The sequence below is a fragment of the Alternaria incomplexa genome (assembly GCF_024043165.1).
Source record: "Alternaria incomplexa strain BMP 0042 chromosome Unknown scaffold_11, whole genome shotgun sequence".
Taxonomy (NCBI): Eukaryota; Fungi; Ascomycota; class Dothideomycetes; order Pleosporales; family Pleosporaceae; genus Alternaria; species Alternaria incomplexa.
The window spans coordinates 885,928-912,284 of record NW_026249860.1 but is presented as its reverse complement, the minus strand read 5'-3'; the positions used below and the strand labels follow the sequence as shown (position 1 = coordinate 912,284).

Sequence of the window (26,357 nt, the reverse complement as noted above, 5' to 3'; positions counted from 1 at the left end):
TGGTGTAACATCCAACAGCGAACTTGACCCTTGCTTATCACAGTGCCACTTGAGTGCATGAGCCTAGCGATATGGCACTCTAACCGAACACACCACCACTTCCCGACCTTGATTCTTAGCAATAACGACAGCGAAAACACGCGTCGAGATGTGCGAAACGGATGCAGTATCACCGCCACCGTTCACCGTCTTCACTAGCCGTCAGCGCACTTACTTCACCTACCTCCTCGGCTACTTGACGCTCGCTTCATCTTTGACGGCTACGATCTACCTGCCGCTGATTGAGAGCCTAAGCAAGCAGTACAATACGTCTATACTTGCAATCGATTTGACCATCACGGTCTATCTCGTCTTCCAGGCAATTTCGCCAGCTTTCTTCGGCCCATTGTCGGATACACTTGGTCGCCGCCCAGTCTTCTTGGTGACTTTTGTGATATATCTCGCAGCAAGCCTGGGCCTGGCTTTCAATGAGAACAGCTACGCCGCACTATTAGTCCTTCGGTCCTTGCAGAGCATTGGAGGTTCGGCTGTGATGTCGCTAGCTTACGCGGTCGTGGCCGATATCTCTTTACCTGCTGAGCGTGGCAAAATCCTTGGACCAATGCTCGCAGCTACGAACTTCGGGCCATGTTTCGGGCCTGTCATCGGTGGCGGTATCGTATTAGCTACGGGACAGACGCAGTGGGCTTTCTGGACGCTCGTCATCTTTGGCGCATCTTCTTTGATGCTGATCGGATGGACTATGCCCGAAACCGGAAGAAACATCGTCGGCAACGGAGAGGTTTCTCCTCGCGCCTTGTGGAAAACATGGTGGTCTGTCATCAGGTCCAGCGGAAGACGGGAAAGACAAATCGACCCTGAGATCTCCAGGAACGTAGACTCAGAAAAGCGTGGTAAAGGCGTATGGGGCTTTCCAAATCCTTTCTCCTCTGTGCGTCTCATTTTTTACGCTGACACGTTCCTCACACTCTGGTCAGCAGGCTCCCCATACGCTGTGTGGTACTGCATCCAAGCCTCCATACCACTGGTCTACGGTCAGGGATACGGCTACAACCCTTTGGCTGTCAGTTTATGCTTCTTAACCGGAGGCGCAGGAGTCATCGCGGGCGGCTTCATTGCAGGCCGTCTCATGGACTTCAACTACAAGAAGACGGCCGAATCGTGTGGTCTTCCCGTAGACCGTGTCGCTGGGGACGATATTCGAAATTTCCCCATTGAGGTCGCTCGTTCCCGTGGCTCGTATACGTTGCATATGCTTTCCATCGGCACTCTCATTGGATATGGCTGGGCAGTTGAGCGTGGTGTTCATACCAGCATACCACTCATCTTGCAATTCTTCATAGGTGCTAGATGTACCGTCGTACTGCAGCTGTACAGCGGTCTGATGGTTGACATCTTTCCGGACAAAGCTGGTACTGCCGCGGCCTCGAACAACATCGTCCGGTGTACACTGTCGGCCGTCGCAATCGCGATACTCCAGCCACTCAGAGATGCCGTAGGAGATGGCTGGATATTCACCTCGATTGGGCTCGTCGATGGCGTACTCGGCATGTGTGCAGCCGCAGTGCTCAGGAAGTGGGGGTGGAATTGGAGGCGAGCAAGAATAGGCCGCGACTGAGGTAAATTGGATGCAAATGGCGTGGTGCTGTCATTTGGTAGTATGCGATTGGATGAATGAGGTGGTTGGTAATTCCGTGACGCGTCTGCACGTGCGCCATGACGCGCTAGAAGCTAGTCGACGGAGAAGGCCCGACTCACCACGCAGCACCATGTTACACGGAAGGCATCACCAAGCCAATTCATCGAATTCAAGACACGCGTCTAGAAATCGTGCTGAAATAACTTCTGTGCATATGAGTAAGTCATCCACATTGGCGCGGCTATAAGGTCAGCCACCGCCAATCGCTCCTTCCTACAAACACACGCTTTCCTTCCACGCGTTACTACCACCAATTATCTTCTAAAGTTGGCACATTCACCCAGCTTCACGTGATTTACCACTCTCCTCCAGTAGTGATTCGAAGTAGGGCCACATACCGCAAGATAGTGTAACTTGAGTAGGTAACAGCAAGAGTATGTAGGGGTCGCCAAAAAGAGCGTTCGTTTGAACACCCAAGCGGCGTGCATCAGATCAATGCAAATTCGTGGGCTTCGTCTTCTCTCCAGTCCACCTTCCCTCTACCCCACGGATCCATCCAGTCTTCCAGATAGCAAGTGCTGACAACCGTGTATGCGTCTTTCTTGGGTACGCGCCGAAGTGCTACTGGATGTGAACAGCCATGAAGAATGCAGATTTCGTCGCCCTTTTGAAGCCGACTTCCTGTCGCGAGACGTCCGCCTTGTGTGATCCACAACTGCCGACCGTTCATGACGGTGTCAATGTATTCCGCCAGGCTGCGATTCGTTGCGTCGCGATAATGTATCCGAGTATCCTCGGCGTTCATTCGTGCAGGCCCTGGGAGCTGGCGCATCGAAAAGTCACGATATTGATTTCTCACACGGTTGGCGAACCGTGCTGTGTCCTCTGCATCGTAAGTCGAAGGCTCGCAGTGGCCTTCAGCGAGAAGTGCTGGTAATATGGACTCCAGCACTGGCAAAGGAACGTCTGGATCGTAATGACGAGAAGTCGTCCAGGCTTGTATTACCTTTAGCAGTAAGGGAGTATAGACGCGATTCGTGTCTTCTTTTGAGGTTGTGACTTGGTGGTCGACGCATAGATCAACAACAGCGACGGCCCTGCCGTGGGCCCAAAGAGTATACCAGTCACACCTTCCGTTCCATGAGTATATCTCGGGGCATGTATTCGAGCTCCATATGCACGCAGGTGACGGTAGAAAAGGTACCACCAGACGTGGTGAGGTAAAATCTGGAACCCAAGAGCGCGGAGCTTTCAAAGTTGTCTTCCTTGGTATGGTCTCGAAAATGTCCAGGCTCTTGGTGCCTTTGATGATGGAGCGTGCGGTGGCAACTAAAGCGTCCTGTAATGGAGCCTGATAAGACGGTTTCAGGAATATTTGCTCATTTTGATTCAAGCCGAAGAACGCATAGAGTTGATCCTGAGCTGTGGATGTTCTTGCTCCAGCGCTGAGGGTAGACAGCACCTGGTCCAGTGGCATGGGGTCCGTGCCTGAGGGTGTATGTCTCTCTGTCCAGCGATCATACATCTCTTTCAGCACGCCGTAACGAGAGGTCGTGGACAGGTCTTCCCGTTTCTGCAAAGAGAATCGTACCACTGTGGGGTTCCAACACCTCCATGCAACCTTACACAATGTGTAGAGAGTAGGTAGTGCGGCCGTTATGTCTGGTCTGGAAGAACTTTTGGAGCACTGTAAAATGAATGCCGACTTTTGCGGTAGAACCACTTCCTGGAATACCCAAGCTCGCGAGAACCAGGGGTTTTCAATTATCTCGTGACAAAGAGCTAGAAGCCTCTTTTGTTGAGGCTTGCAGCAGGTCATGCTGTCGATAATCTTGTATTGGCACTGTTGACATGATGGGTAATATCCACCGCGGGCTGGTATGACGTTATCTTTGCAATCTGAAGACTCCGAAGGTGAAACGACGTGGTCCAAAGATGAACATTGCGCTGCAATGCCAGCTTTTAGTGAAGCTATTGGTCCAAGCCATACCAAAACGCGTTTGCATTTGGAGTATACATCCCCCATGATTGAGACCTGTTGGGCTCGTTCGGAAAGGTCATCTTGATTGATGCATATTTGATCAATCCAGAGATAGCCCGTGGAACATTGATTGGCAATGTGCGGCAGAGCTTGTTCCAGGGTTTTGGTAGTTCGAAGTGATGTGCCGTTCGACAATTCGAGCGATTCGTTACGGCTTGACGTTCCCCAGACATATGACAAAGTTTCGTAAGCTGGGGCGTCCTGGGTATTCGTAGTGATTAGCTTGTATCGCCATCTCGGCTCCCCGACCGTATTCGCTTTGACTGGTATGATGTTCAAAAGCCGTATACTGTGATGCGTTTCCAGGGCCTCGTAAGCGCACGTTTGCGACTCGGTCTCCGTTTCCCTTCCAGCTATCTCAAGGCCACGGCGATGTAGTCGGGAGAGCATGGCTCTGCACTGATGGGCTGCCGTACACGCCGAGCTTCAGCCTCGCGACAATGATGACGACGGTTAAAGGTGCTATGAGTAGATCGCAACCAGACGGAAGAAATTGGCGACAGCTGGGGCAATAGGGTTCGAAGATCACTTGCTGCCGAAGGCTTTGGAGGTAGCTGTGATGATCGTGATAGAATGAAGGTAGGCTGCAGGTCCCACAACAACAACCATGCGCATCGCGTTTACGAGGCTGGCGCGGGGCAGTGCTCGGTGAACGCGCCCCAAACGGTGTAGCCCATCACCTGCATGAGCCGCATCGCCGTTACTTCCCTACTGCTCTTCAGGCCTTTTGTAAGGCTGCGGGAGCATCTGTTCACCATGGTTGCGCTTGTTACATACCAAAGAGACAATGCAATGTGTTCAAGCTCCGTGTCCAACTTAAGTCAAGTCATAGGGCGTTTGAGTGGAGCGGGAAAGTTGTGTTGAGATGAATCTATTGGCACATGTCAAGTGTTGTGATGGTGTCGTATTCCACAGCCAATGGGTGTTTTTGCGCGTTTTCGTGAATATTTGAAATGCATTACAAGATTCGCTAGTCGTTAAATTATATGTACGTACAGGGTATCGATTTTGATCGTAAAAACTTAAGATGCCGAACTCGGACTGCTGCGGGCTGGCGAAAGGAAATTCGAAGAAAGCGCAATCCGATACTTGGGGATGCGGTCAGAAGTAGGAGTAGGAGTAGAGGTCTTCTTGACGCCATTCTGGGGCGGATCAATGATCTCTGCCTTCGCACTGTCGGGGGTGACCTTCGTCGGTGTGCTCTCCGTCTCGATCGTCGAGTCTTTTCTACGCTGATGCGGTGTCGGGGTGTCCGGCGTCAATGGTGGGCTGTCTTTCGAGGCCTGAGGTGTTACGCGCTCGCCATTTGTCCCACCCTCTAGAACAAGATTCAGATTCGCTGGCGTGCTTGCTGTAGATGATGCAGCAACGAGGTCATCGGAAGAGCGTTTTGTCTGCGAGAAGTGTGGCGACGTGATGACGTGAGCGTGTGGGAAGCCAAAGCCTTCGAGCTTAGCTGCCATTGCTTGGTTGTATTCTTGCAGATTGTTCGTCTCGGTAGCCGTTGTGGAGGGGATGCTGAAATCATCATGGGTCTCATGAATGGTAGTTATTCGCGAATTGCCATTCGCGACAGCTTCGTGCGACACTGTCGGGCCCTTCCATTCGGGATGTGGTATGCGTCCGATGACATTCAGCCTGCCTGTCCCTAGTTTCGCCCATTCCCAGATGCCTCGACGGGTCGGTGATCGCTGTGGTGGCTGCACCGGTCCTCCCTCTAGCTCCCTCAATGTATCGTCTTCAAGCTGGCTATTCTGCTGTGGGTGAGACGCGTCGTCTGAGCTTCGGCGGCGCTCTTCGAGGACTGGACGTGACCTCTGTATCTCCGTTCCACTGCTTTGAGCTCGCTCCAGGCGTCTTCTCTCCGGCGGCGTCACTTTGCGCAGCTTTTCCCTGTCCTTCTCCCTCTCGCGAATCACGTCGAGATTGGGTGCTTGACTGGCGACTGCCATCTCCGTCGATGTGCCAACCGTCGAGCTCGCCGGACTTGTCAGGCGACGGCGGAGAGGACCGGCGCTTCCCTCTTGTGGGCGAGCTTGCAGGGGATGAGGCGGGCGAGGCGTCTTCGGGGGAGGAGGGCGGGGAGGGCGGTTGTGCTGGTCGGAGCTTATGTAGGGGACTGATTTGGCGGATGTCAGGCCGGCTTTCTTCTTTGCTGGTTAATGGACGTTATTACGCGTTTTTGACAGCAATGAGATGGCTGATAGGGTGCTGAGAGTGGGCTTGGGAGAGGGCGGAGTTACACACCTTGCTTCCCTTTGCCCTTGCCCTTTGTGTGGCAGTTCGGGCCAGCTTCGTGGTCATGGTAGTCGCACTCATGACCCTCATCCGTTGGATCGTCGAACAACATGCCGCCAGTGCCTGATCTGATTGCCTTGACCAGGTCGATGGCGAAGTCGGGATTGTTTTCGAAGCACTCGCGATAGGTTTCGACGTCGCGCTCGCTACCAGGATCCATAATCTGGCGGGCCGCGATGCGCGTCATGAGCGTGCGGAAGGGCGACCCTGTCGGACTCTTGCGATAGATGTCATCAATCTCGTCAGCGTCAGGTACTAGCTCGGCCTCATTTAGGCCTTTTCTGTACTGATCCATCGCGACGTTCTTCAGTTGAAGCATGTCAAAGCGATCGCACAGCAGATAGAGTCTGTGACAGCTCACAGCATACTCATACTTCTGGTAGGCGTCGGCCATGTCAGAGACATCGTCGAGGCTGCCCTGGTATAGCCACTTTACCAGCAGCTCGAAGCCGGCAGGGTTGTAATCGGGAAGATCGAGGCGATCTTTCCTAGTGTGGCCGTCGGCATCGCCTAGCAGCTCGTTCTCGAGGGTTTCGGAGTGGTGGCATAGCAGATTGCGATGCAGCGACCAGTGGCGCTTGGACTCGCCTACGTAGACGTCGATCATAGGGCCGGAGAGAAGTCTATCGCGTTGCAGCTTAGCTTTGGCCCGCACATGGAGGCGATGAGAGTAGAGACGGTGGGTGAGAGCCGGGCGCACTGCGATGCATCGCGACGGCGCTTCGGGTCTTTGCGCCAGCGCCAATTGCGGTGCATCGGCAGGCGGCGCATTCTCCATGAAGTCATCCTCCTTTTCCCGCGATGTCTGCGATTGCGATGCACCCGCCTCGTCACCGTGGTCGAAGAAAGGATCGTCTACGTACTCAGCAAAAGTCGCGGCAGGCACGTCGCCAATGCTGCCAGAAGCCATGCGTGACCGTTTGGAACCCGGGATGGCAAAATCACGATGGTATTGTCGCAGAGTCTGCCACATGCAGCGCGGAGATAGCGCTCATGGATGCGCGATGGCTTATATGGGGAATAGTACGTGTCGCGATGCGGTGAGGGCTGTGAGGTGTCGTGGTGAGGTGTACCGTCCGTGTAGACGTGCTGGAGTGGAGACATCAAGGATGGCTGGGTGGCTCCTGCCCTGACGTCGTTGGCCCGCCCGGGGTAGCTTCCGCATTGCCTGGGCCCAGATCATCGCCGTCACTCCGGGCCTGCATCTAACAAACATCAACTCAACATCTGGAATCTGCTTCCTCAACACCGCATCGTGGTGATATCAAGTCTTGTCATTGCGCACGATGGCTGTGCGGAAGCTCATTCCGCGTACTCTCGACATCGCCGCGCTAAGCACATGTGACGTTGCCTATTTACCATAGCTCCCTAGACTAAAGCAGTGTCGTTAAACAGGGGATGCTCTCCTTGCCGAAGAACCGCTGTTTCCGGCAACGGCAAAGTTCTGCTAATCTGAGCCTGCAATTTGGCTTTTACATATCGGTAAACAATCCGGAGAGTACATATACAAATCGACTCATTGGTTCCCTCGGCACAGATGCTACAGCCCCTCATCCTCTGCAAGACTGACCCGTGGTTCATCGCTCCACGTCCTAAACATCAACATCATATATTTCTAGCAGTCTAGAGATATTTCATTTTTAACTCTACATTTCCGCCCCAACAACGTACACGTCAATCGCATCCTATCACACCATGCCACCCATGATCAGAGACAAAACATCGTTCGACGCGATCGTCGACCCTACCTCTTCTCAGAACACCCTTTCACTCAAGCGAATCTGGAGGAAAGCAATGCCACGCGCAAATCCTTCGGCGAAGCGGTCGCCTGATGGGATTTCCAAAAGGCGAAAGCTTGCAATGTACTTGTTGCCGCGGCCTCCGATCAAGTATCTCGTCACAGACCTTGTCACAGACCCCAGGAACAGGATAGCGAAGTAACTTCAATACTGTTAAGATCGGCTCGCGATCTTCGAAGGATCATCTGAGCCAATGAGAGAGACACTGCATACGCCAAGAACAGCAGCCGAGACTGCTGCCTGTTCATGTCTTATCACATCACAGCCATATGCGCTCTATTCCAACTCGACGGCATCGAACTCAATGGCCAGTTCGCGGTCATTAGAACCCTCGTTCGGCTGGGAACCTTGTGATCATTTCCTTCTAGTACGTCGGATTGCACTCTACGCCTTTTAGTCAACACAGCGAGCATGAGCAAGCTCTATCGAATGCGACTGATCAAGAGCAAAAGGAAAAATGGGATCCAGAATCATCTCTACACCAAGACGAGCAAGAACGGAACCTTATCAAAGCCTGGATCCACCTCGGTGAGCGTGGCCGTTCGGTAGGATACCTCTCCCACTTTGTGGGCACGTCAGAATTTTATTTACTAACGCGCGTCTTGATCAGCTTTACCGCGAGCGATGCGACGATGTACCTCTTCCTCAACACATTCCGTCAAATCTGTCAGTCTTCGAGAAGCGCCGTAAAGTGACAGATTCAGGCGAGTGGAATCGTGCTGCTGGTGTTATATGGATTCGAACATGGTATGGCATTGAAGCATCTCTGGGGGAAGGATCGGGCAAAGACATTGTCACACGTGCGAGTGCCGACGAAGCATACTCTCGACTATGGCGGAAAGCCTTGCATCCTTATCAGCTCCATTACAAATTCGATGCGGACATGTTTGGGCCTTTCATCTTCGATGACAACGGTGCCGCGTATGGAGTGGAAGCACGGGACGCAGACGATGAAGTGGAGCTGATGGATGATATACCCTCCTTCATCTTAGGCGCCCTAATGCGATGTCCCGATGTGATGGAAGGAAGTAGTGAGCGTGAGATAATGGAGGAGGACGATCACACAGAATTGGCACAAAGCTTACTTGTCGTAGTCGCGGACCGCGAGGCATGCGAGGAGGGATGGGTACTGCTGATTGCCCTGAACCATAGAGGTCAGGCGTTGCACTTGCGTGTACGGTGCAAGGCTTACCTGGTTTGGGAGCAGGTCAATCATTTTAGAGATGGAGGCCTGCCGTTGGATATCGCGGGTAGCAAAGAGAATCTCATGGACTACCTGGATGGCAATCGATCAGGTGATGGATGGGATGAGGACGAACCCCAGGATTAGCCAATACACACACGGGAGCTTCGAGCTCGTCTTTTGCGCTTACTGGTCGCCCGATACTATGTACTCTTACTCTATATCGAGATGAAGAAGGAGCGCCCTTGATGAACCTGTGGAAAGCAGACTCAGCGGCTGCGGGGCAGCAGAGCACGGAATGTGGACAGTGGGGATGTTGGTGACCGTGCTTTAACTACGTCAGACTTGTCGCTCGTGTGTATGAATTACTACCCCACTACTACGCTGTGACTGGTGACTGTAGTCTAGTATATTCGCTTTCACGTCTTTGATACACCTGATCAATCTGACCCGATGCCCTTCTTCTAGCAGACGGCCTTGGGAAACTGGTGCCACCATGCTCACGCCTCTTTCTCACCAAGCTGAGGAAGCACTACCCACAGATTCCCCAGACAGGACAGAAGTTGTTTGGATACCTAAGCCAACGACGCAGACAACGGGTCAAGCTATCGAAGTGGACGAAGCCATCCTTGAGAGTGAGCCCGCTCTTGAACGCAGTCTAATGTGGCGTCGAGGCTAACCATCAATAAGAACTGCCCCACAGATGCGGAGAAGTTGTAGCAAGACTACACGGTGCCAGTTTCTGGACGCAGACCGCGCGTATCGATGTCCGACTAGCCGATGGCAGTCCGCAAACATATTTTCTCAAGACCGCCAGTGGCGAACTTGGCATGAGCATGCTGAGAGGAGAGTACTATGGATGCAAAACATTGCATACATATACACCTGGCAAGTACTCTTGCCTAACCAATATCAGAAAGAAGCTGACTGCGCACACCGCATCATAGAAGGCATACCTTGCCCCATCGCTTTTGGAACATACAAGTCAGACCCCCACAAGCACTTCTACCTAGCCGAGTTCATGGAGATGACCGCAGGCCTCCCTGATATCCGCGCATTCTCCGCCATGCTAGCTAAGCTGCATCACGACAGCATGGTAGACCCAAAGGCGCCCAGGGAATTCGGATACGACTTTATGACGCACGAAGGCAGCATGTACCAGGACATAAAGTGGAGAAAGACATGGGAAGAACTGTATAGCCAGCGCTTCCAGTCATTCGTCGACCAAGAGCTAGCATCACAAGGCCCGAGCGAAGAGGTCGAGAGGCTGGTGCTTGGTCTCAAAGAGAAGGTCATTCCGCGACTGCTTCGGCCTCTCAACACGCATCGTCGCAAACTGAGACCGGTTGCGCTTCACGGCGACATTTGGTGTGGCAACATAGCTACCAATGCGGTTACCGGTGAGCCCGTCTACTTCGACCCCGCGGTCTTTTGGGGCCACAACGAGTGTAAGTGACAGCGTAAGAGAATATTTGGATCGAGGCTGATGTGGTGGTTACGATTGTAAAGATGACGTCGGTAGTATGGCCACTCCTCGTTACAAGCTCGGTCGAGAGTGGATGCAGGAGTATCACAAGTTCTTCCCTATATCAGCACCAGAGTGCGATTATGAAGACCGAAACGTGCTCTATGCGATGTAAGTTAGGTTTCTACCGTTCATCCTTTTACTGCTGACTCTGCGAAGAAGCGGACACTTGTGCGCTTCCGCGTTATATCCCGAGAAGAGCGACTTCCGCAAGATGTAAGTTGTCAGTCTACTAATACCGCATAGTCACTAACGTCTGTCAGGGCCGTTGTAGATATGCAGCGACTCCTCGACAAGTATCCAGATGGGTATCAAGGGGAGTGAACGATTGGTGTAGTTGTATCCATGTTTATCCTCCATGTCGTCTAGTTCATCGTCAGTTCAACTTCGAGGAGCACATACTTTCTTGCGTACTTAGTAATTCTTGACATTGCCGTGAACGTTCTTTGCGGGAATTGGCAGAAGAAACACCATAGTACACTCCACTGAACAGAGACTGGTTCAAAGGCGCATTCTATTCTTTCAGAGACTGGTCATCGAGAACGGACGCCGAGTTTGAAGTCACATGATCCAAATCCCTGCCACATCCGAATCATCTCGCGAAAGTTCGTTGGCTTACCTGGGTACCTTCAAGAAAAAGCAGACCACTCTGCAATTTGCGCAAAGTATCTTTTTCCCCCGGATTTTGAGCACGACATCGCAAGATAAACACCAGCCTTTTCACATAATTGACGATAACGAGCCAGCCTTGGAGATGTCGCTGCGCCACTCCCTCACCCCAAACGACTTTGCGCTCTGGCTGTCGGTTGAACGCCATTCGCAACAATCGCAATCCCATTCTAAACAGCCAACAGCAATGTTGCGACGAAAATGCGCAAGACAATCGTCTGCGACACTGCAAAGTAACAGCCAGAGTACTGAAGCGGCGCTGACTGGCCGTTCGAATCAGGAGACCATGCCGACGCCCGTTGCTGGACTTAGTAGGACAGAGGCCGTGGAGAGCGTACTTTCGCCAGGCACTGTTCTCGAAGCGCCATGCCGAAGGTTGAATAGCAACGATAATGTGACAGCGATGGCGTCGAAGGATCTACCTCGAGAGGTGCTCGCAAACAGCAAGTCCACCCGCAACCCAGAGACATCAACAAGCGACGTACTCCCGGGCAGCGTGCCGACGACACTACCACCTACGATCGCTACATACTCCGCGAATTCTACCAAGAAACTCTCTGCAACGGCCGTCGCATTGCTCATGCTACCACTCTGTCTCTCCGTGTTCCTATCCGCCCTCGACCTCACGATCATTACACCCGCCATACCTACCATAGTGCAACGCCTGCACTCTACCACAGGCTATGTCTGGATAGGCAGCGCATTCATCCTAGCTAGTACAGCTAGTACGCCAGTCTGGGGTTCATTAGCAGACATATGGGGTCGCAAGCCCATCCTCTTGATTGCGCTGGCCATATTCCTCGGGGGAAGTCTACTCTGCGCTCTTGCGCCGTCCATGCATTCCCTTATTGCGGGCCGTGCATTGCAGGGCCTTGGGTCATCTGGAATGGGCACAACAGTCAACATCATCATTTGCGACACATTCTCCCTGCGCGATCGAGGGCTGTATCTTGCCTTAACGTCCCTCGTGTGGGCGGTGGGCAGCGCTATCGGCCCAGTCATCGGAGGCAGCTTTACGACAAAGGCGAGCTGGCGATGGTGCTTTTGGATCAACTTGCCAATCGGAGCAGTGGTATTGGTCGTATTAATCTTCTTCTTGAAGCTGCCCTCGCCGCAAACGCCTGTTTTTGCGGGTCTGAAGGCTATCGATTGGGTGGGGAGTATTCTGATCGTTGGTGCCGCATTGATGATCTTGCTCGGACTGGATTTTGGTAGCGTCACGTTCCCCTGGTCTTCAGCAACAGTCGTATGCCTTATAGTCTTTGGACTCGTGACGATTGCCGTCTTCCTCGTGAATGAGTGGAAGTTCGCCAATAATCCCGTCATTCCACTGCGTCTTTTCACAAAGCGTTCGACAGTCGCTGCATACTTCGTGTGGGCTTGTAACTTCTACATCCTGATCGGCCTTTCATATTACTTGCCTCTATACTCCCAATCCGTGTTAAGCGCCAACGCTCTTGTCTCTGGCGTTCATCTCATACCGCTCATTGTGGCATGCTCTTTGTCCGCCGCAGGCACAGGCGCATATATCCAGAAGACGGGAACATATCTTCCGATCACATACGTTGCACATGTTTTGCTATGTCTTGGTACAGGTCTTCTCCTTAGCGTTCGGGTTGGAGAGAGCCTGACGAAGCTAATCATCTTCCAAGTCGTCACAGGCATCGGAGTGGGCATGAATATCGAACCGCCACTCATCGCTGCGCAAGCTGCAATGACCGTTGTGGATACGGCGGTTATACAAGCGACTATGACTTTCATGCGATCGCTGGCGACGACTGTAGCGGTTGTTGTTGGGGGCGTGATCGTACGTGACGCCCATCTAAAAATTGCATGTGAGACAGACACTGACTTCTTACGCCCATATCTAGTTCCAAAATCGGATGGGTGCTGCTAGCCATGGCCTTGCAGAGAAGATTGGTGAAGACCTGGCGAACATGTTTAGTGGTGACCAGGCGTCAGCAAATGTTGAGGTGATCACGACTTTACCCAATGCTCAGCAATTGCTCGTAAAGGATGCATACTACCGCTCTTTGAGATCAGTCTGGCTTATGGTACGCAATCTTCCGTTTCTTCACTGACACATCAGCTGACAGCTGCAGTTCGTGGTGGCCGCAGGCCTGTCGTTCATTGCCAATTTCTTCCTCCGTGCGCATCATTTGAGCGATACGTCTAAGCCCGCAGTTCTCGGAATCGACAGAGCTAATGAATCAAGGCACGAGTCAACAGAGAATGGAGGTACACCTATGACAGAACTACACCGTAGGTCTGAGGGCGATATGCATCCCTCTAGCGTGCAGTCTACTTGATCTGGCGTTACAAGACGATTTGACATCCGGTTGATGGAACAGCTTAGATGACAGTGCATTGACATTGAAGAAAGGACCATTGTAACCCGTCTAGTGCGCATTCCGCAGATAGATCAGCCTACTCTTCAGAACAATCAAATTGGCAGGCTTGTCTGTTTATCGGCTCGTCCTATAACGTCAAAGCCGAGACGGCGAGATCGCCGACCTTGGTGGGGTTTGGATCTGTAATTGTGTTGTGCAGTGTGATCGAAACTACACGTAAGACTCGAATGTCATCGGCATCGGGTCTTCCAACTCCTACTGCCACGCGTAGTGCTCGTTGTTCAGCCACACTGGCCTCTCGTCACTGACACCACCATCTGCATCGTACCAAAGAAGGCTAGCAATGCTGTCGTTCTTCCGTTCTACAACCTCGAAATCTAGACCACTTTGAGCCAGCATGTCTAGAACCAAGGGTGTAGGATCCCAGAGCTTGACGACATCGAGTTTCCATTCTTTGGCTTCGGCCTGGGCTGCCTGCAAAACCGCCCGAAGGTATACTGCCTGCTGCTCGTACATGGCAGGCTCAGGCAGTTTCGCTGCATCGGAAGATAGCCTTGTCGCAGTCTCATCGACCTCAACCACTAGCCGAAGTATGTATAGCACGTTGCGTGACGTGCTTGCGTCAGGATGACTGTAGTATCGATGCGTCCAAAGTGCCCAGACTTGGCTGCCGGGCGGGCCAGCTATCGCTCCTTTCGCATTGGGTATCCGGTCAAAGAGGTGTTTCGTCGCAAACACCTCTTTGGATATGTGCCAGAGCATATGGTCGAGATCTGGGATGATCGTAAAACGAGTTTTCGCCTCTTGCGTGGGTATTGCCATGCGGGACCGAGCCAAGTCTTCGTCCCGCTTGCAAAAATCTCCTATCTCTTCCTCGATAATTGGTGTAGCCGGCGAAGGCCACGCGATGGCGCAGGGTTGCAGCTCGATGTGCGAATTGGTGGAGTTTGGGAGCCAGCCTAGTTTCGCATAGAACTCTTTCCCAATGTCGGAATACAGCGTGCTTCCTACACATGGACATCCTTCTGCTTGCCACGTATGCAAGGTCCTCGCCAACTCACGCATCATGCGCGCCGCATACCCTCGGCCGCGGTACTCGCTCGGGGAGAAGACGCTGGCCACGCCATGCACAATGTTCTCGCTGATAGCGCCGCTCATATCGCTCGTGAGTGAGCGTTTGGAGAAACTCTCGCAAGAGCATAGGATCTGACGCTCGCCTGGAGCTTTATCCTGGTGAACCAAGATCCATGTTGTCATGCCTCCATCGCGGGCTAAAGGGACCGTGGCGAGCCATTGACCTTCTTTCAAGTATTGTGCGAGTGAAAGCGAGTCTTTCCACTCGATGGAGGTATTGATCGAGATCGTCGTGCACTCTTCTTCGGTAGGGTGCCGGATGACGAGGTGGGGGCTATCGGAAGGCGGCAGGTCTTCTCTCGAGAGATCGGCCATGGTAGTGGCTCGTTCGTGCGCGGTGTGAAATATGCAGTCAGGTAGCTTAGTATGGTATACTGGACATGCGCTTGCGATGTAGGCGGGATGCCTTGAGTGAAGGGGTTCCAGCTACGCCCATGTCCAAGGCCATACTTATGGCCGAGAGCGACAGACCCCGGGATGGCCGAATAATTGAATCGGCTCAGGTCAAGTGTTCCATCCCGAAGCAGCACCTAGTTTCGCAGCATGGAGCGTGACTGTAACATTTGGTGTGCGTATGGAGCTCGTCTTGAGAGCGGACCTCGGGGCGAGTTGAGACGCGTGATTGACGCGCGAAGCCGACACGTGATCATCGTCATTTCCAGGGTCTTGCACGTGTCTCCTGTCGCGTGCGGCACGGGCATGCGCCGCCGTACGAGGACACCCACGAGTGCGATCTTCTCCTCAACGACACACTCCCTGTTTAAGCACAACACCATGCGATCACCATGAGCATTGCCTGCACAATACTCAGATGGCATTTCTCTTGTCAAGACGCCATTACCCAGCACTTTCACATAGTCGGGAAGCCCACATCGGCGCGCAAGACTGCGCAACGGCAACGTTCGCAGCGATAAAGCTCTTGGGATGATTGGACGCATTAGAGGCATGTCTCGCATCATGCATGCTAACATGTAGTATCTAGTCAGCCCTGTCGCTCTCTTCGATAGCTAGTCCGTCCCTCTCATACCTACACCCCAAAATGACGACGGCAGTATACCCTCTTCAAGCGCCCCTCACCGCAATAGTACGCCACCAGTTACCCCAAACCAGCGACACAACCCGGCGCGAGCCAGTACACACCCTAGACCATTGTTCTTCTCTGCGACCCTTCCTTCTGTCGAACTCAGCCCGTTGCAACGCGGTTATTTACATTTCAAACGCTTCAACTTGTACATACGACCATAGGACAGTGAAAATTAGGCTTCCCGTCCGCTCAGCCATATACAAGCACTGTACCGGCGGATTAGTAGTTAGGTGGGTGACCACTAGCGAATCCCCGCTGTTGTATGTTTTTGCCAACCTGTTCTCTTTTTGCCCATTTTTTTTGTACCTGACGCCTCACCAGTCTAGGGCATCAGCTACAGAGACACAATCCCAGGATGCATCAGGCAGAGGATGTGAAGACTCTTTTTGATACCGCGATCCACAATCACGAACTAGAGCTATTCGAGCAGGTCAGGATTAACGCCCAAGGCAACGCGAAGAGACGCGACGATGCACGAGTCATAGCCATTGCGATAAAGCAGAACTCGATACCAGCTCTTCGCTATCTTATCAAGCACGGCGTCAGCATCAAGCACATCGACATATCTGGTAAAGAGGTTGAAATTGCAACTCTGGAATTCTTGCTTGCTCATGGCTGGGACATAAACTGGGCTGGAGAACCTCGATCTTGGCAGAGTCCCTTCATGTGGTCTTGTATCCATGACCGCGAAAAGCTCGTATGGTGCTTAAAGCATGGCGCAAAACTTGCTACGCCCGGAGAACCACCGTACAAGAGGCCTATACTGCAAAAGGTCGCGGAGACAGGCGACATCGCAACGTTTGAGCTTTTACGTGCCAAAAGGGCTCCCTTGGGGCCCTGTACACTACATAGGGCGGTGCTCATGGCGGCATTGGGTCATGATGGGTCAGACGACCCCGAAAAAGACGAGGGATGGCAACAGCGGAGCAGGGCGCGTTACGTCCAACGTATGGCGATGGTGCGCCATCTAGTTGATACCGTGGGCTTGGATGTGAACAAGCTGGACTTTCCGCGCGACACGAAATGGTTGCAAGGAGAAATGGGGACGCCACTAGAATACATCGTTGGCGTCGGCAGACCAAACACGGATGCACGGGAACTGACATGGTTTCTACTCGACCGAGGCGCGGATCCGGATGCTGCACTCGCTGAGGCGAGAAGATTTGACCACCCAACCTTTATAAAATGGGTGGAGGGCTGGGAGGCACAGGGAGGTCGTGAGGAGTTGGAGCGATTCAGGGAGAAGAAGAGAAACGAGCACCGGTGCTCTGTGCAATGAGTGTTGTAATCCAGGTAATGCCATGAACTGATCTTTGATTGCATCGATTAGCTGCGAGTCTACTCTCTGTTTGGGTAGTGCTATCTTGTATCGAACGAGCGCAAGCTGGTGTCGCACCGGCTACCTATCTCACCGTCTTGGCCCGACGAAGCGCAGGCGCTGCTACCGGCCTGCTGGCCCTTGACCTCTGCAACCTGTTGCGCCATCGCACGGCGATGACGCTGGCAGCCTTTAGTCTCCTAGCCTTCTCCATCTTGATGAAATCGATCTCTTCCTGTTGCACGTTGTACCCTTTGCGAATCTTGTCCACCCAGTCTTTGCGACGCACTAGCTTCTTGTCTACGGTCATCATGTCTGCGGGGATAGTGCGCCATGCTTCCCAGTCAAAGGGCGGTATATATAGCATCTTGTGCTCTTTGTTACAAAGGAGAGGCTGTAGGTCGTCGTCCAGAAGCTTTTTGTAACACCCTGGGCAAAGCTGGACGCAGAGACAGTGCTTACATGCCCAACAATCGGCTACCATGTCTGTCCATTTAACCCCGCAATAACCGTCGCAGATGTATCCTAAGACATATGCTTTGGTTGTAGCCGTGGACGAAGTGGCTGCGTTTGAAATGTCTTCCGACTTCTTGTCAGATGCCACGGGAGCACTATCTGTGTGAGCTCCTTCGGTGTTTGACTGCGCAAACTCCTCAGTACCTGGTAGGTCTGCGCTCGCAGCCACAGCGTTCAATGGTTGGTACGGCCCTATTGCTTGCCACGCTGCAATAGCATCTGCGTCCTTGTCGAGGACAGTTAGTGTGGCGGCAAGGTTCGAGAAGCGCAAGTTGAGTGAGGCATCGTCTGTGGCTTCAGGCCATTTGTCGAAGACACTCCATAGCCGAGCTTGCGCCTGAGTGGAAGCTGAAGTATGGTCTTCTTTTACACAGTATAGCCTGGCTAAACAGAGACGAGGATCAAAATAACCTTGATGGAGGTTGCAGATTACAGTGGTGTTCAAGTTGGCGAGCTTCTTTAATCGGCTGATATAACCCTCGGAAGAGCTGGAAAGATCTGGTAAGGGTTCGGCAACTGCCTTGTCGAGGAGAGTCGGAGCCAGCTTGCGGGTCGCATGCCACGCTGTTGTATACGACGTCGGGTTTTCGTCAGATTGCAGGACAATGTCTTCCCAGCATTGTATACTCCGGTGGTGATCGTTGTCGGACCTGCTTCCATGGAATATGAGGACGGCTTGGAAGTACTGCAGTTGTTTGGTTGCTTCAGCAGAAATGTCCATCTCCGGCTCGTCCTCGACAGCAGGTTTATCCAGCGGCTTGTAATCGATGGCCTCCTGGTACAGAGAGATAATCTCTTCCGCGGCTCCGACTTGCTTCGCAGCCACAATGATGCATGTATGGAGGGCATGTTCGCGTGATGCTCTTCGCAGCCAGTAGGTCGATCCACGACCCTTGGCTGTCGCATCGTTCCAGCCGCGAACGAGATCAACGATAGCTTGGGAGCTCTTAGTATCGGTCCAGATTTTAAAGAGTCCCAAAAGAGCGTCCAAGTGGAGCCAGCTCATGTCGGATGCTTCACCATCATTCTGGCTCAGAAGTTCTTGGTAAGATTGCACGGCCATGTCATAGTCATGACACTCCCGAAAACAGTCTCCTTCCCTCTTGAGCGTATCCCAGTAGGCCCCCTTGTACGAATCGTCCGTCTCAAGGAACATCTCGCTGAGCGATTTGAAGTTCTGTATGTATCCAAGTGCCGTACGGTGGTCTCTTTGGTTCTCATGGGCCCTTGCTAGATTGTAAAAGAGACCCCAATTTGTCGAACAGTGTTGCTCCGCCTTTTCCAATGCAACAATGGCCTCCTTGTAGTGCTGGAAGACGATGTATGTAGCTCCCACACGGTAATCCCAGGTGGAGCCGTCGATGTCGACATTCTTGTGCTCCTTTACCCAGCCGATATACTCCTCAACGTCTGCGTTCGGAGGCGGATTCCATTCTTCAAAAGGTCTGTCTGGATTGGATATCTGTTTTCTTGTTGTCAGCCAAGCTTTACCATTGCTCAGAAATACTTACCTTAGCTACAATGCCCCACGAGATCCAAAGGTAATCTTCGTCTGCCGTTCCAATTGAGCGGCTGAACCAAAGTGTAGCTAGCCGCGCTGCGATGCGCTCGAGAACGGAGTATTTGCTCGTAGCGTCTGAAATTACAGACTTGACCCACTCACTCTTCTCTGCGTCTTTTGCATAGCCTTTGGCCACTTGCGAATTCTTCAACAGCGTCACCAAGGGGTCAATGAACTCGTCCTGATAGAGGAAGTCGTACTTCATCGATACCAAATTCTTCTTGGTGAACCATGTATCGATCATGTTGGAATCGTAAAGCAACTCAATCAGCTTGCTTCCAATACTGGCCATAAACCCCCTTTCCGGCTCGAAGTCATCGAGCACCTTGACCAGGGTCTTGATATACTCATAGAACCACAATGAAGCATACTCGCGCATTACTTCGAGGTTTTTGTCTTTCCGACTGTCGAGCAAAGCATCGACGCACAAGTTGATGATGGTAACACACAGGGCGTTTTCGTCGTCGAGGTGAATATGTACCTTTTGTGCCATGGCTTCAAAGAAATTATCGAACCCGAATCTGTCGTAATCCATTGTCGCACATGCATTTTTTATAAACCGCTGACAAAGGCTGACTTCGCCTTCACTGATCTTTTCGTCACGTAACCGGGAGAGTGCAGATTCGGTCCCTGAGGAATCGCTCGTCGACAAGATCTCCCTGAGTCCGTCCTTGAATCTCACTCTATTCTCCTCGTCAATCATGAGCACAGGGGAGTAAGTAGTAGTGATCTGATCGGCGAGGAGAAATTCCTCGCCAATGGTAAAGAAGAGAACGCTCTTGAGCAGCTCGATTGATGGTGGGTAGATGCATCCTGCAACCCATACAAGAAGTCTATTGAGCACCCGAGCCTGACGTGAATTCAGAAGAGCGTCCAGAGTCTTGATCCTGTTTCTTTGGACGGTGTTCATGTCAGCGCCCGTATTACTGATAACGTCCTGGACCTTCCCTTTCGTGTCGCAAGCGTTGATCTCTGTGATCTTGGCCTCCAGATTCCTGTAGTTTCCGCGGATGCCTTCGAGCAGAAGCTCGATGTTCGAGTCATCAAGGATAGCCTTCAGGCCGGGTTTGTTCTTGCAAACCTCCTCAATCCTGGCTCTTGTGACAGCTCTCAAATCGCTCGCGTTTGGCAGCGAGTCCGAAACGATAACTGAACTGGTGCCAGTTCGTTGCGTGGGTTGTGCAGAGACTCTGTGTTTCCCAAGAAGAATAGTGTTGACGACTTTGGATCCTCGCGAAACTTCAGAGAGCGCATCGTCGTTTCCGGATACAAAGAGACGCAGAGAGACCCCATTTGGCTTAGCTGAAGACGCAGCTTCGCCTGCGATAGCGGACATCATGATTTCCACACTGTCCAGTTGGCTACGACTATCAAAGCCGTCCACGCATATGAAGTATGTCCCTTTCATGGCATGCTGCAATCCCAAAACGAGCTCGTTCCATCGATCTTTAGCCCGCGCAATGTTTGATTGTCGCGCACATTCTTCTACTACGGCTTGAGCATATCCAACATCTGCAGATGCGAATTGGTAGATGATGGATCCAATACATCGTTCGAGGGAGTCGTCCTTGTCGTCTCCGTAGTAATAGTACGCGAGAAATGCCGTGTTGGGTCCACGCGCAGTTCGACATTTCTTTTCGAGGTGAGAAACGACGTGGTTAAAGAGATGAGTTTTGCCAAATCCGGAGTCAGCTCTCAGGAAGAGAACTTTTCTGTCGTGCCGATTCAGGTCAGACCACTGCACGAATGCGGGTTCGTCTCGACTGAGCCACTCTCCCGTCCCTTGCACATGCGTCTTGCAGAGCTCGCTATGTCGCTTATCCCAAGTCTCCCAGTCTCCAGCCTTCTTCAGACCCAAATTCTTTGCGATCTTTCCCAGATTGCTTTCCTGTTGATCCTTGCTAGCCCGACCATCCAAAGTCGTCTTCATCTGCTGAGTAACACTTAGGATCTGGTCGCTGACTTTGTATACCGTATGAAGATGGTCGTTGATCTCATCATGATAGCGAGCTCTCTCCTTATCAGATGCGACAAGGTGCTTTGCAAGCCCTTTGACGTCCAACAGTATATCATCGACCTCGGCTCTGGTGAACTCCTGGATTTGATCCTCCATCATTCTCAACGATTCTGCCACCATGTCATTCGAATTGAAAAGAACGATTCCAGCCATGGTTTTCCACCGCGCTTTCGTGCTGGTAGCTAGCTCGTATGAAGAACGAAGAATGCCCAGAAATTGAGAGAGGATGCTGTATGCGGGCCTTCGAAGAACAGGCGGTAGGTGGGACCCGCCTTCGCCGATCTTCTGCTTCATGAAATTAACCAGGCGACGGATAAAAGCCGATGAGCGTTCCATGAGAATAACGAACCCGTCCATCATGCCGCTGAAGCTCCGAGCTGCTTGAACGACGAAACTGATAGCATTCCAGCATTGCGCAGCAGGCCCGAAGACCACGCCCGCCACTTGTGCGACTATGCAACCAAACTGTTCAAGACAGTTCCCAATATTGTTCAAAACGATCCTGGCATTCTGATGGCTTTTCGTCGTCGACTCTTTTATGTCGGCGTCAATTTGTAGCTGGAAGCTGTTGAACGTCGTGTTTGCATCCAGCTTCCTTTTGGTGGTATCCTCATACTGTCGCACAACTTGTGGCCAAACTTCGCTGAGATCCTCATCTTCATCAAAGACCAGATCGGGTGGGGCCGGCTCGTCTTTCTTATGCCCGAATTTCATGCTGTAGTATACACAAGGATCATCCGAAAATTTGAGAAGGTTGACGCTAAGTCTTGAGGAGGTGCATCGCAAGGGCTGAGGAGGGCATGCACCAGTTTTATCGTCGCATAGGCGCTTTCAGAGCTGTTACCATCGCGGATATCCTGAGAGCAGGATTACCATGCCGGCCCCCAAACCTCAGCCGTGCCCTGTCACACCTCGTGTGCTTGATTGGCTTGTGAGAGCCATCTTCTCATCCCGATCCATGTATGTTGACCGGTCCAGACAGCTTTGCTCTGCTCGTGATACTACTGGACACGCGCAGCTGCACGATATAGGGTGTTGCATGACTGCAGCATTGTGGCTGCTGGTATTACCTCCGCGGTTTTTGCAGCTGAACGGCGTCCCATCGCTTGTCGTGTCAAGATCGAAGGGTGCACGTAGGATCCAGGACATTGTAGGTATCGAGCGCGAGATGGAGTTGCGGTGGATATACAAGGAGATGCGATGATAGAATGCTACAAGGATCAGCGGGCGCGACTTTACTCTAGAGGCGCAATAGCGTGAGCCGAGGCGCGCGATTGCTGACTCAGCTCCGGCCCCACCCATCATTCCTTAGACCAATCCATCACCACTGCCAGGCACTTCACCTCTCTCGATGTGCTTACCTGCCTTGATGCCACATGTGGTGTCATGCCCCGAAAGACTGTTGAATATTTCACCATCTATATAGATGGTGCCTTACTGCCTGGATGCATTTCCACTGAGACAGCTGTCTTTCTAGAAAGCGCGATGCATCGTCATTCAACCTTTCGATTGTGTGCAGCACATTCATGGACGTGATTCCAGAGAGGAAGATTGTGGAGAACGGTATAACACATGAAATCTGCTAGCATTGAACATGTATGTTGAGGTCGTGACTGACATCCTATCAATTTGCAGATTGGCGGCCTACCACCTGAAGGGCATACGCCCGTGCTGGTGGGGTGGCGGGGTTGCTCACCGGAGTTCCGGCTGGGTAACACACTCGACTTCGTCACGTCTCATCCTCTTTCCTCATGTAAACCACGATTCCACGAAGCGTAACGATGGCAGCCGCCCGTCCGCCTGTTTATCGATGGCAATGTTGCTGTTGCGGTGCCGACAACAGTGTCACAAGGGATGAAAGCTGCGGAACCTGCCTCAATCATTGGAGAAACACTTGTTGCCATGTTTATGAGGACTGCAACGAAGGAAGATTCACATATCCTACACCAACCCAGTCGCATCAGCCAGCATCCACTGCCTCTTCGACATCTGCGCAGGCAAATCAACAACAGAAAACGAAGAAGAACAGTACCGCATGAATTGTACCTGGGTACGTTGTCACCTGCTCATGCTTGTGATCTACCCATTTGCTGATGAGAAAGCAGAGAATAACTTCAGGAACTTCATCCGACGTATTGGTGTTTTTCCTCTGTTGCAGGTGTTGGACATTTTACATGTGATCGCGATGCGTAGGAGATGCATGCACAGAATCGTATGATGCGGATCTCGCTAGAGTCGACGGGTGTGATGCCAGCGCTCTACTGTGTGCATTATCGAGCTCTTAATGGCAAGACCCAGATCGCGCTGATATTCATCAGAGGGGGGTTGGATCACTACCAACTGCGACGCAAATGGGCTAGTCTGCGATTACAGACGTGCCGACAAAGATCGGTCAGTCTCAGTGATCGTCTGTTGGGCATGCATCGCACTGTTTGAACCTAGGTATGCTTGATTGGGCGACCCTCGTAAAGTGGCTGAGGGACTCCGGTGAGTACCCCGCTTCAATCTCAGCCTTACTAGATTTTGTGAGCCTAAGTCACGTTGCCTTCACTAGAGACAACGCTGCCCTTGAACACGCTTATGTCTGCCAATTCTGGTGATCTGGAGTACTTCTTTGAGAATCGGCTCCCATCATGCCTATACAGAAAGATTCTGGGCAGCGCGCCACGGTGGACACGATCATTGTCGACGACCCACACAAGACCAGTGAAACACAGTTCCCACGGGAAAGCTCAGACCGAATGGTATATCAGCCGCTCGATTTCACTGGGAACTCGATACGCGTCATTGATGTTCTCCCTGGTCCCGGACAAAGCGTTCTCCGTTGCACCATGCGAAACACTACAATCACCGAAGCTACCTACACATGCCTTTCTTACACGTGGGACCCTTCGAACCCGGAGCATATGATCGAAGTCAACGGGTGCTCTATACCGGTGGGGAACAATCTTTACCAGTTCTTACTCGCATTTCGCTCATCTGTTGCCTCTCGGTCCCTCGACGAACCTTCTAAATTTGACGAGTCACTATGGATAGATGCCATTAGCATCAACCAGCATGATGCCCTTGAGAAGAATCATCAGGTCCGCCAGATGGGAGCTATCTACAACGCAGCCGTAGAGGTGATTATTTGGCCTGGCATCTTGAATGAAGGATTGGTCCAGCTTTTCGAGGATCTCGCCAACACAGAAGATTTATGCTCAAAAAGCCCTTCCTGGCCACACAAGTCACACGATATTATCTCTGCGCAAGTGAAACAGCAGATTGGGGTCATGGAAGCTTCACGCAAAGCAGAGTTACAGGAACGTGTGAATCTATTCCTGAAACTTCCATATTGGAATCGAGTTTGGATTGCACAGGAAATACTCTCGCGGTCTAGTGAGAGTAGTCTCATTATATTTTCGGGTAGACGATTTTTCGATATGTTCTACCTCCGCGACCAGCTGTTGACCATGACGGATACCTTTGATTGGAATTGGCGGAAGGCCGAGAAAGAGAAACGACCCGGCTTGCATGAAGCCGTTCCCATGTGCGTCAAGTATTTACTCTGGTTGGACCCGCATAATCATCATCCTGGGGATACTCGCGCATCGCTTCCATCCTTGCTCACTTACTTTTACCGTGGTGGATGTCGCGACAAACGCGATCGGGTATTCGCACTTTTGTCTTTGGCACACCAGCAGCCTCACATCGAAGTTGACTATGAGATTGAGCCCACGAAGCTTTTTCAAACAATCCTAGAATCGTTCATGGACGCGGAACCCCTCGACAAGATCATGCGATTCGGCGCAAGTCTGATACAGGCATTGGAAATCAGACGAACGTCTTGCAAACAGAACTGCATAGTGCCGCAACCTACGGTGAAAGAACATGGCAAAGTCCAAGACCTCCGGCTACTCATTAAGCGCCCTCACTCGGGGGTCGTAGCTAGGCCAGTGTGGGCCGAAGCTGAGGTGGAAGTTCCACAAAACAAAGAGCACACGCATCCTTGTGCCGGCTCAAACGTTTCCCGATCCATGATGTGTGTTTACGTGGGTATCTTTGATGCGGAGAATTTTCACGTTTTCGAGTATGCAGTTGAAGAAAGTGAAGATGGCGTAACGGTTCATTACGCACGCGCTTACGATTATCTACGCGGGAAGCCACAACCCTACGAGATACCGGAGACTTCCTGCAAATGCGGAGAATCGCGCTTGATGTGGCTAAATATGCCTAGCGAGAAGGTACACTATCTGAGAGGGCCGTTTGATGGTTTTCAGTGGGCAAGAAATCCTCCGCTGGTGGCATGGAGAAGCCCAGAGTTTTACATTGTGGAAGACAATGGCGCAAACCGTGGAAAGGATAAATCCTCACCCTTCGGCAAGGCTAGTCACCGTCTTGTCTCTGCAATTCGATCTTGGAAAGACGATATATTATGGTCAGGTGGTTTCCAGTACCACTGGCACACCAAGATCTTTCTGTCAGCTCATGAAGAAATCGAAGCTACGATCCAGTCTTTGCCGCCATTGTTTTCTCAAGGCGAGAAACAGCCCATGCCTTTGCATCCTAGGGCTACAAGAATGGTGATATTCAGTGCGGAAACCATGGCGTCTCGTCCGGCAGGTCCCTGGATTGAACCTACCAAAACGTCCCACCCGGGTCTTTAGCACATTGTTTCCTGTATCTCGAAGTAGTTTGTTCTTTCTCTGGCTTCTTCCTAATTGTTGCCATAGTGGCTGTGCGCTCTGCAAATTCTACAGAGTAATTCCCCCAGAGTCATTATAGTCTTCTCAAATCCGGGCTGACGAGCGATCTTTCATGTGACTCCTGTCCGAGATTTTCATATAACAAGTTCCAGATAGTGACAAGATACAGTGTTTTACGTTTGGCGATGTGGCTGCTGATCAGGTCGTGCCTTCCTCGTCCAGAGCCTACCCCACCAACGAGAATTGTCTCAGCGCTCAGCACGCGATGGCACCTGCCTCTGCCCTCTCACTCTTTCGCGACTGAATACTGCCCGTTTGACCGACCTGCTCACGGCGCCACACCGCTTGCTGAACCTCCCCTTCACCTCCCGGGCACTCGTTTCGTCCTTGCGCTCTCTTTCCGTTGCCATGGATACCTATTTTCCGATATTGTTGCCTTATGGTCTTAGCAGTCACCACCGAAATGTCTTCAGAGGGAGTAAAGATACGCCAGTGCGATGTGGACTGCCGCAATACCGCACTGCAACGCTGCTAGAG

The 26,357-nt window shown here is 52.0% G+C and overlaps 6 protein-coding genes across 6 annotated transcripts; 3 read left to right on the top strand and 3 right to left on the bottom strand.

The window, feature by feature from the left end:
- Positions 1-148: 148 nt before the first annotated feature.
- Positions 149-1,618, top strand: J4E90_007710 (uncharacterized protein; the record flags this gene model as incomplete). The annotated part of the gene is made up of 1 exon (XM_051437243.1): positions 149-1,618. The coding sequence occupies one exon, from the start codon at positions 149-151 to the stop codon at positions 1,616-1,618; it is 1,470 nt and encodes a 489-aa protein (XP_051288989.1).
- A 3,084-nt stretch (positions 1,619-4,702) lies between these two features.
- J4E90_007709 (uncharacterized protein) lies at positions 4,703-6,888 on the bottom strand (the record flags this gene model as incomplete). The annotated part of the gene is made up of 2 exons (XM_051437242.1): positions 4,703-5,835; positions 5,928-6,888. 2 exons carry the CDS (start codon positions 6,886-6,888, stop codon positions 4,703-4,705), a joined length of 2,094 nt encoding a protein of 697 aa, XP_051288988.1.
- Positions 6,889-8,188: 1,300 nt separating this feature from the next.
- J4E90_007708 (uncharacterized protein) lies at positions 8,189-9,107 on the top strand (the record flags this gene model as incomplete). The annotated part of the gene is made up of 2 exons (XM_051437241.1): positions 8,189-8,305; positions 8,388-9,107. 2 exons carry the CDS (start codon positions 8,189-8,191, stop codon positions 9,105-9,107), a joined length of 837 nt encoding a protein of 278 aa, XP_051288987.1.
- A 349-nt stretch (positions 9,108-9,456) lies between these two features.
- J4E90_007707 (uncharacterized protein) lies at positions 9,457-10,809 on the top strand (the record flags this gene model as incomplete). Its single annotated transcript, XM_051437240.1, has 5 exons — positions 9,457-9,595; positions 9,881-10,408; positions 10,470-10,596; positions 10,645-10,701; positions 10,749-10,809. 5 exons carry the CDS (start codon positions 9,457-9,459, stop codon positions 10,807-10,809), a joined length of 912 nt encoding a protein of 303 aa, XP_051288986.1.
- A 2,951-nt stretch (positions 10,810-13,760) lies between these two features.
- Positions 13,761-14,954, bottom strand: J4E90_007706 (uncharacterized protein; the record flags this gene model as incomplete). Its single annotated transcript, XM_051437239.1, has 2 exons — positions 13,761-14,512; positions 14,567-14,954. 2 exons carry the CDS (start codon positions 14,952-14,954, stop codon positions 13,761-13,763), a joined length of 1,140 nt encoding a protein of 379 aa, XP_051288985.1.
- Positions 14,955-17,126: 2,172 nt separating this feature from the next.
- On the bottom strand, positions 17,127-21,849 carry J4E90_007705 (uncharacterized protein; the record flags this gene model as incomplete). The annotated part of the gene is made up of 2 exons (XM_051437238.1): positions 17,127-19,019; positions 19,069-21,849. The coding sequence occupies 2 exons, from the start codon at positions 21,847-21,849 to the stop codon at positions 17,127-17,129; spliced, it is 4,674 nt and encodes a 1,557-aa protein (XP_051288984.1).
- Between the last annotated feature and the right edge of the window lie 4,508 nt (positions 21,850-26,357).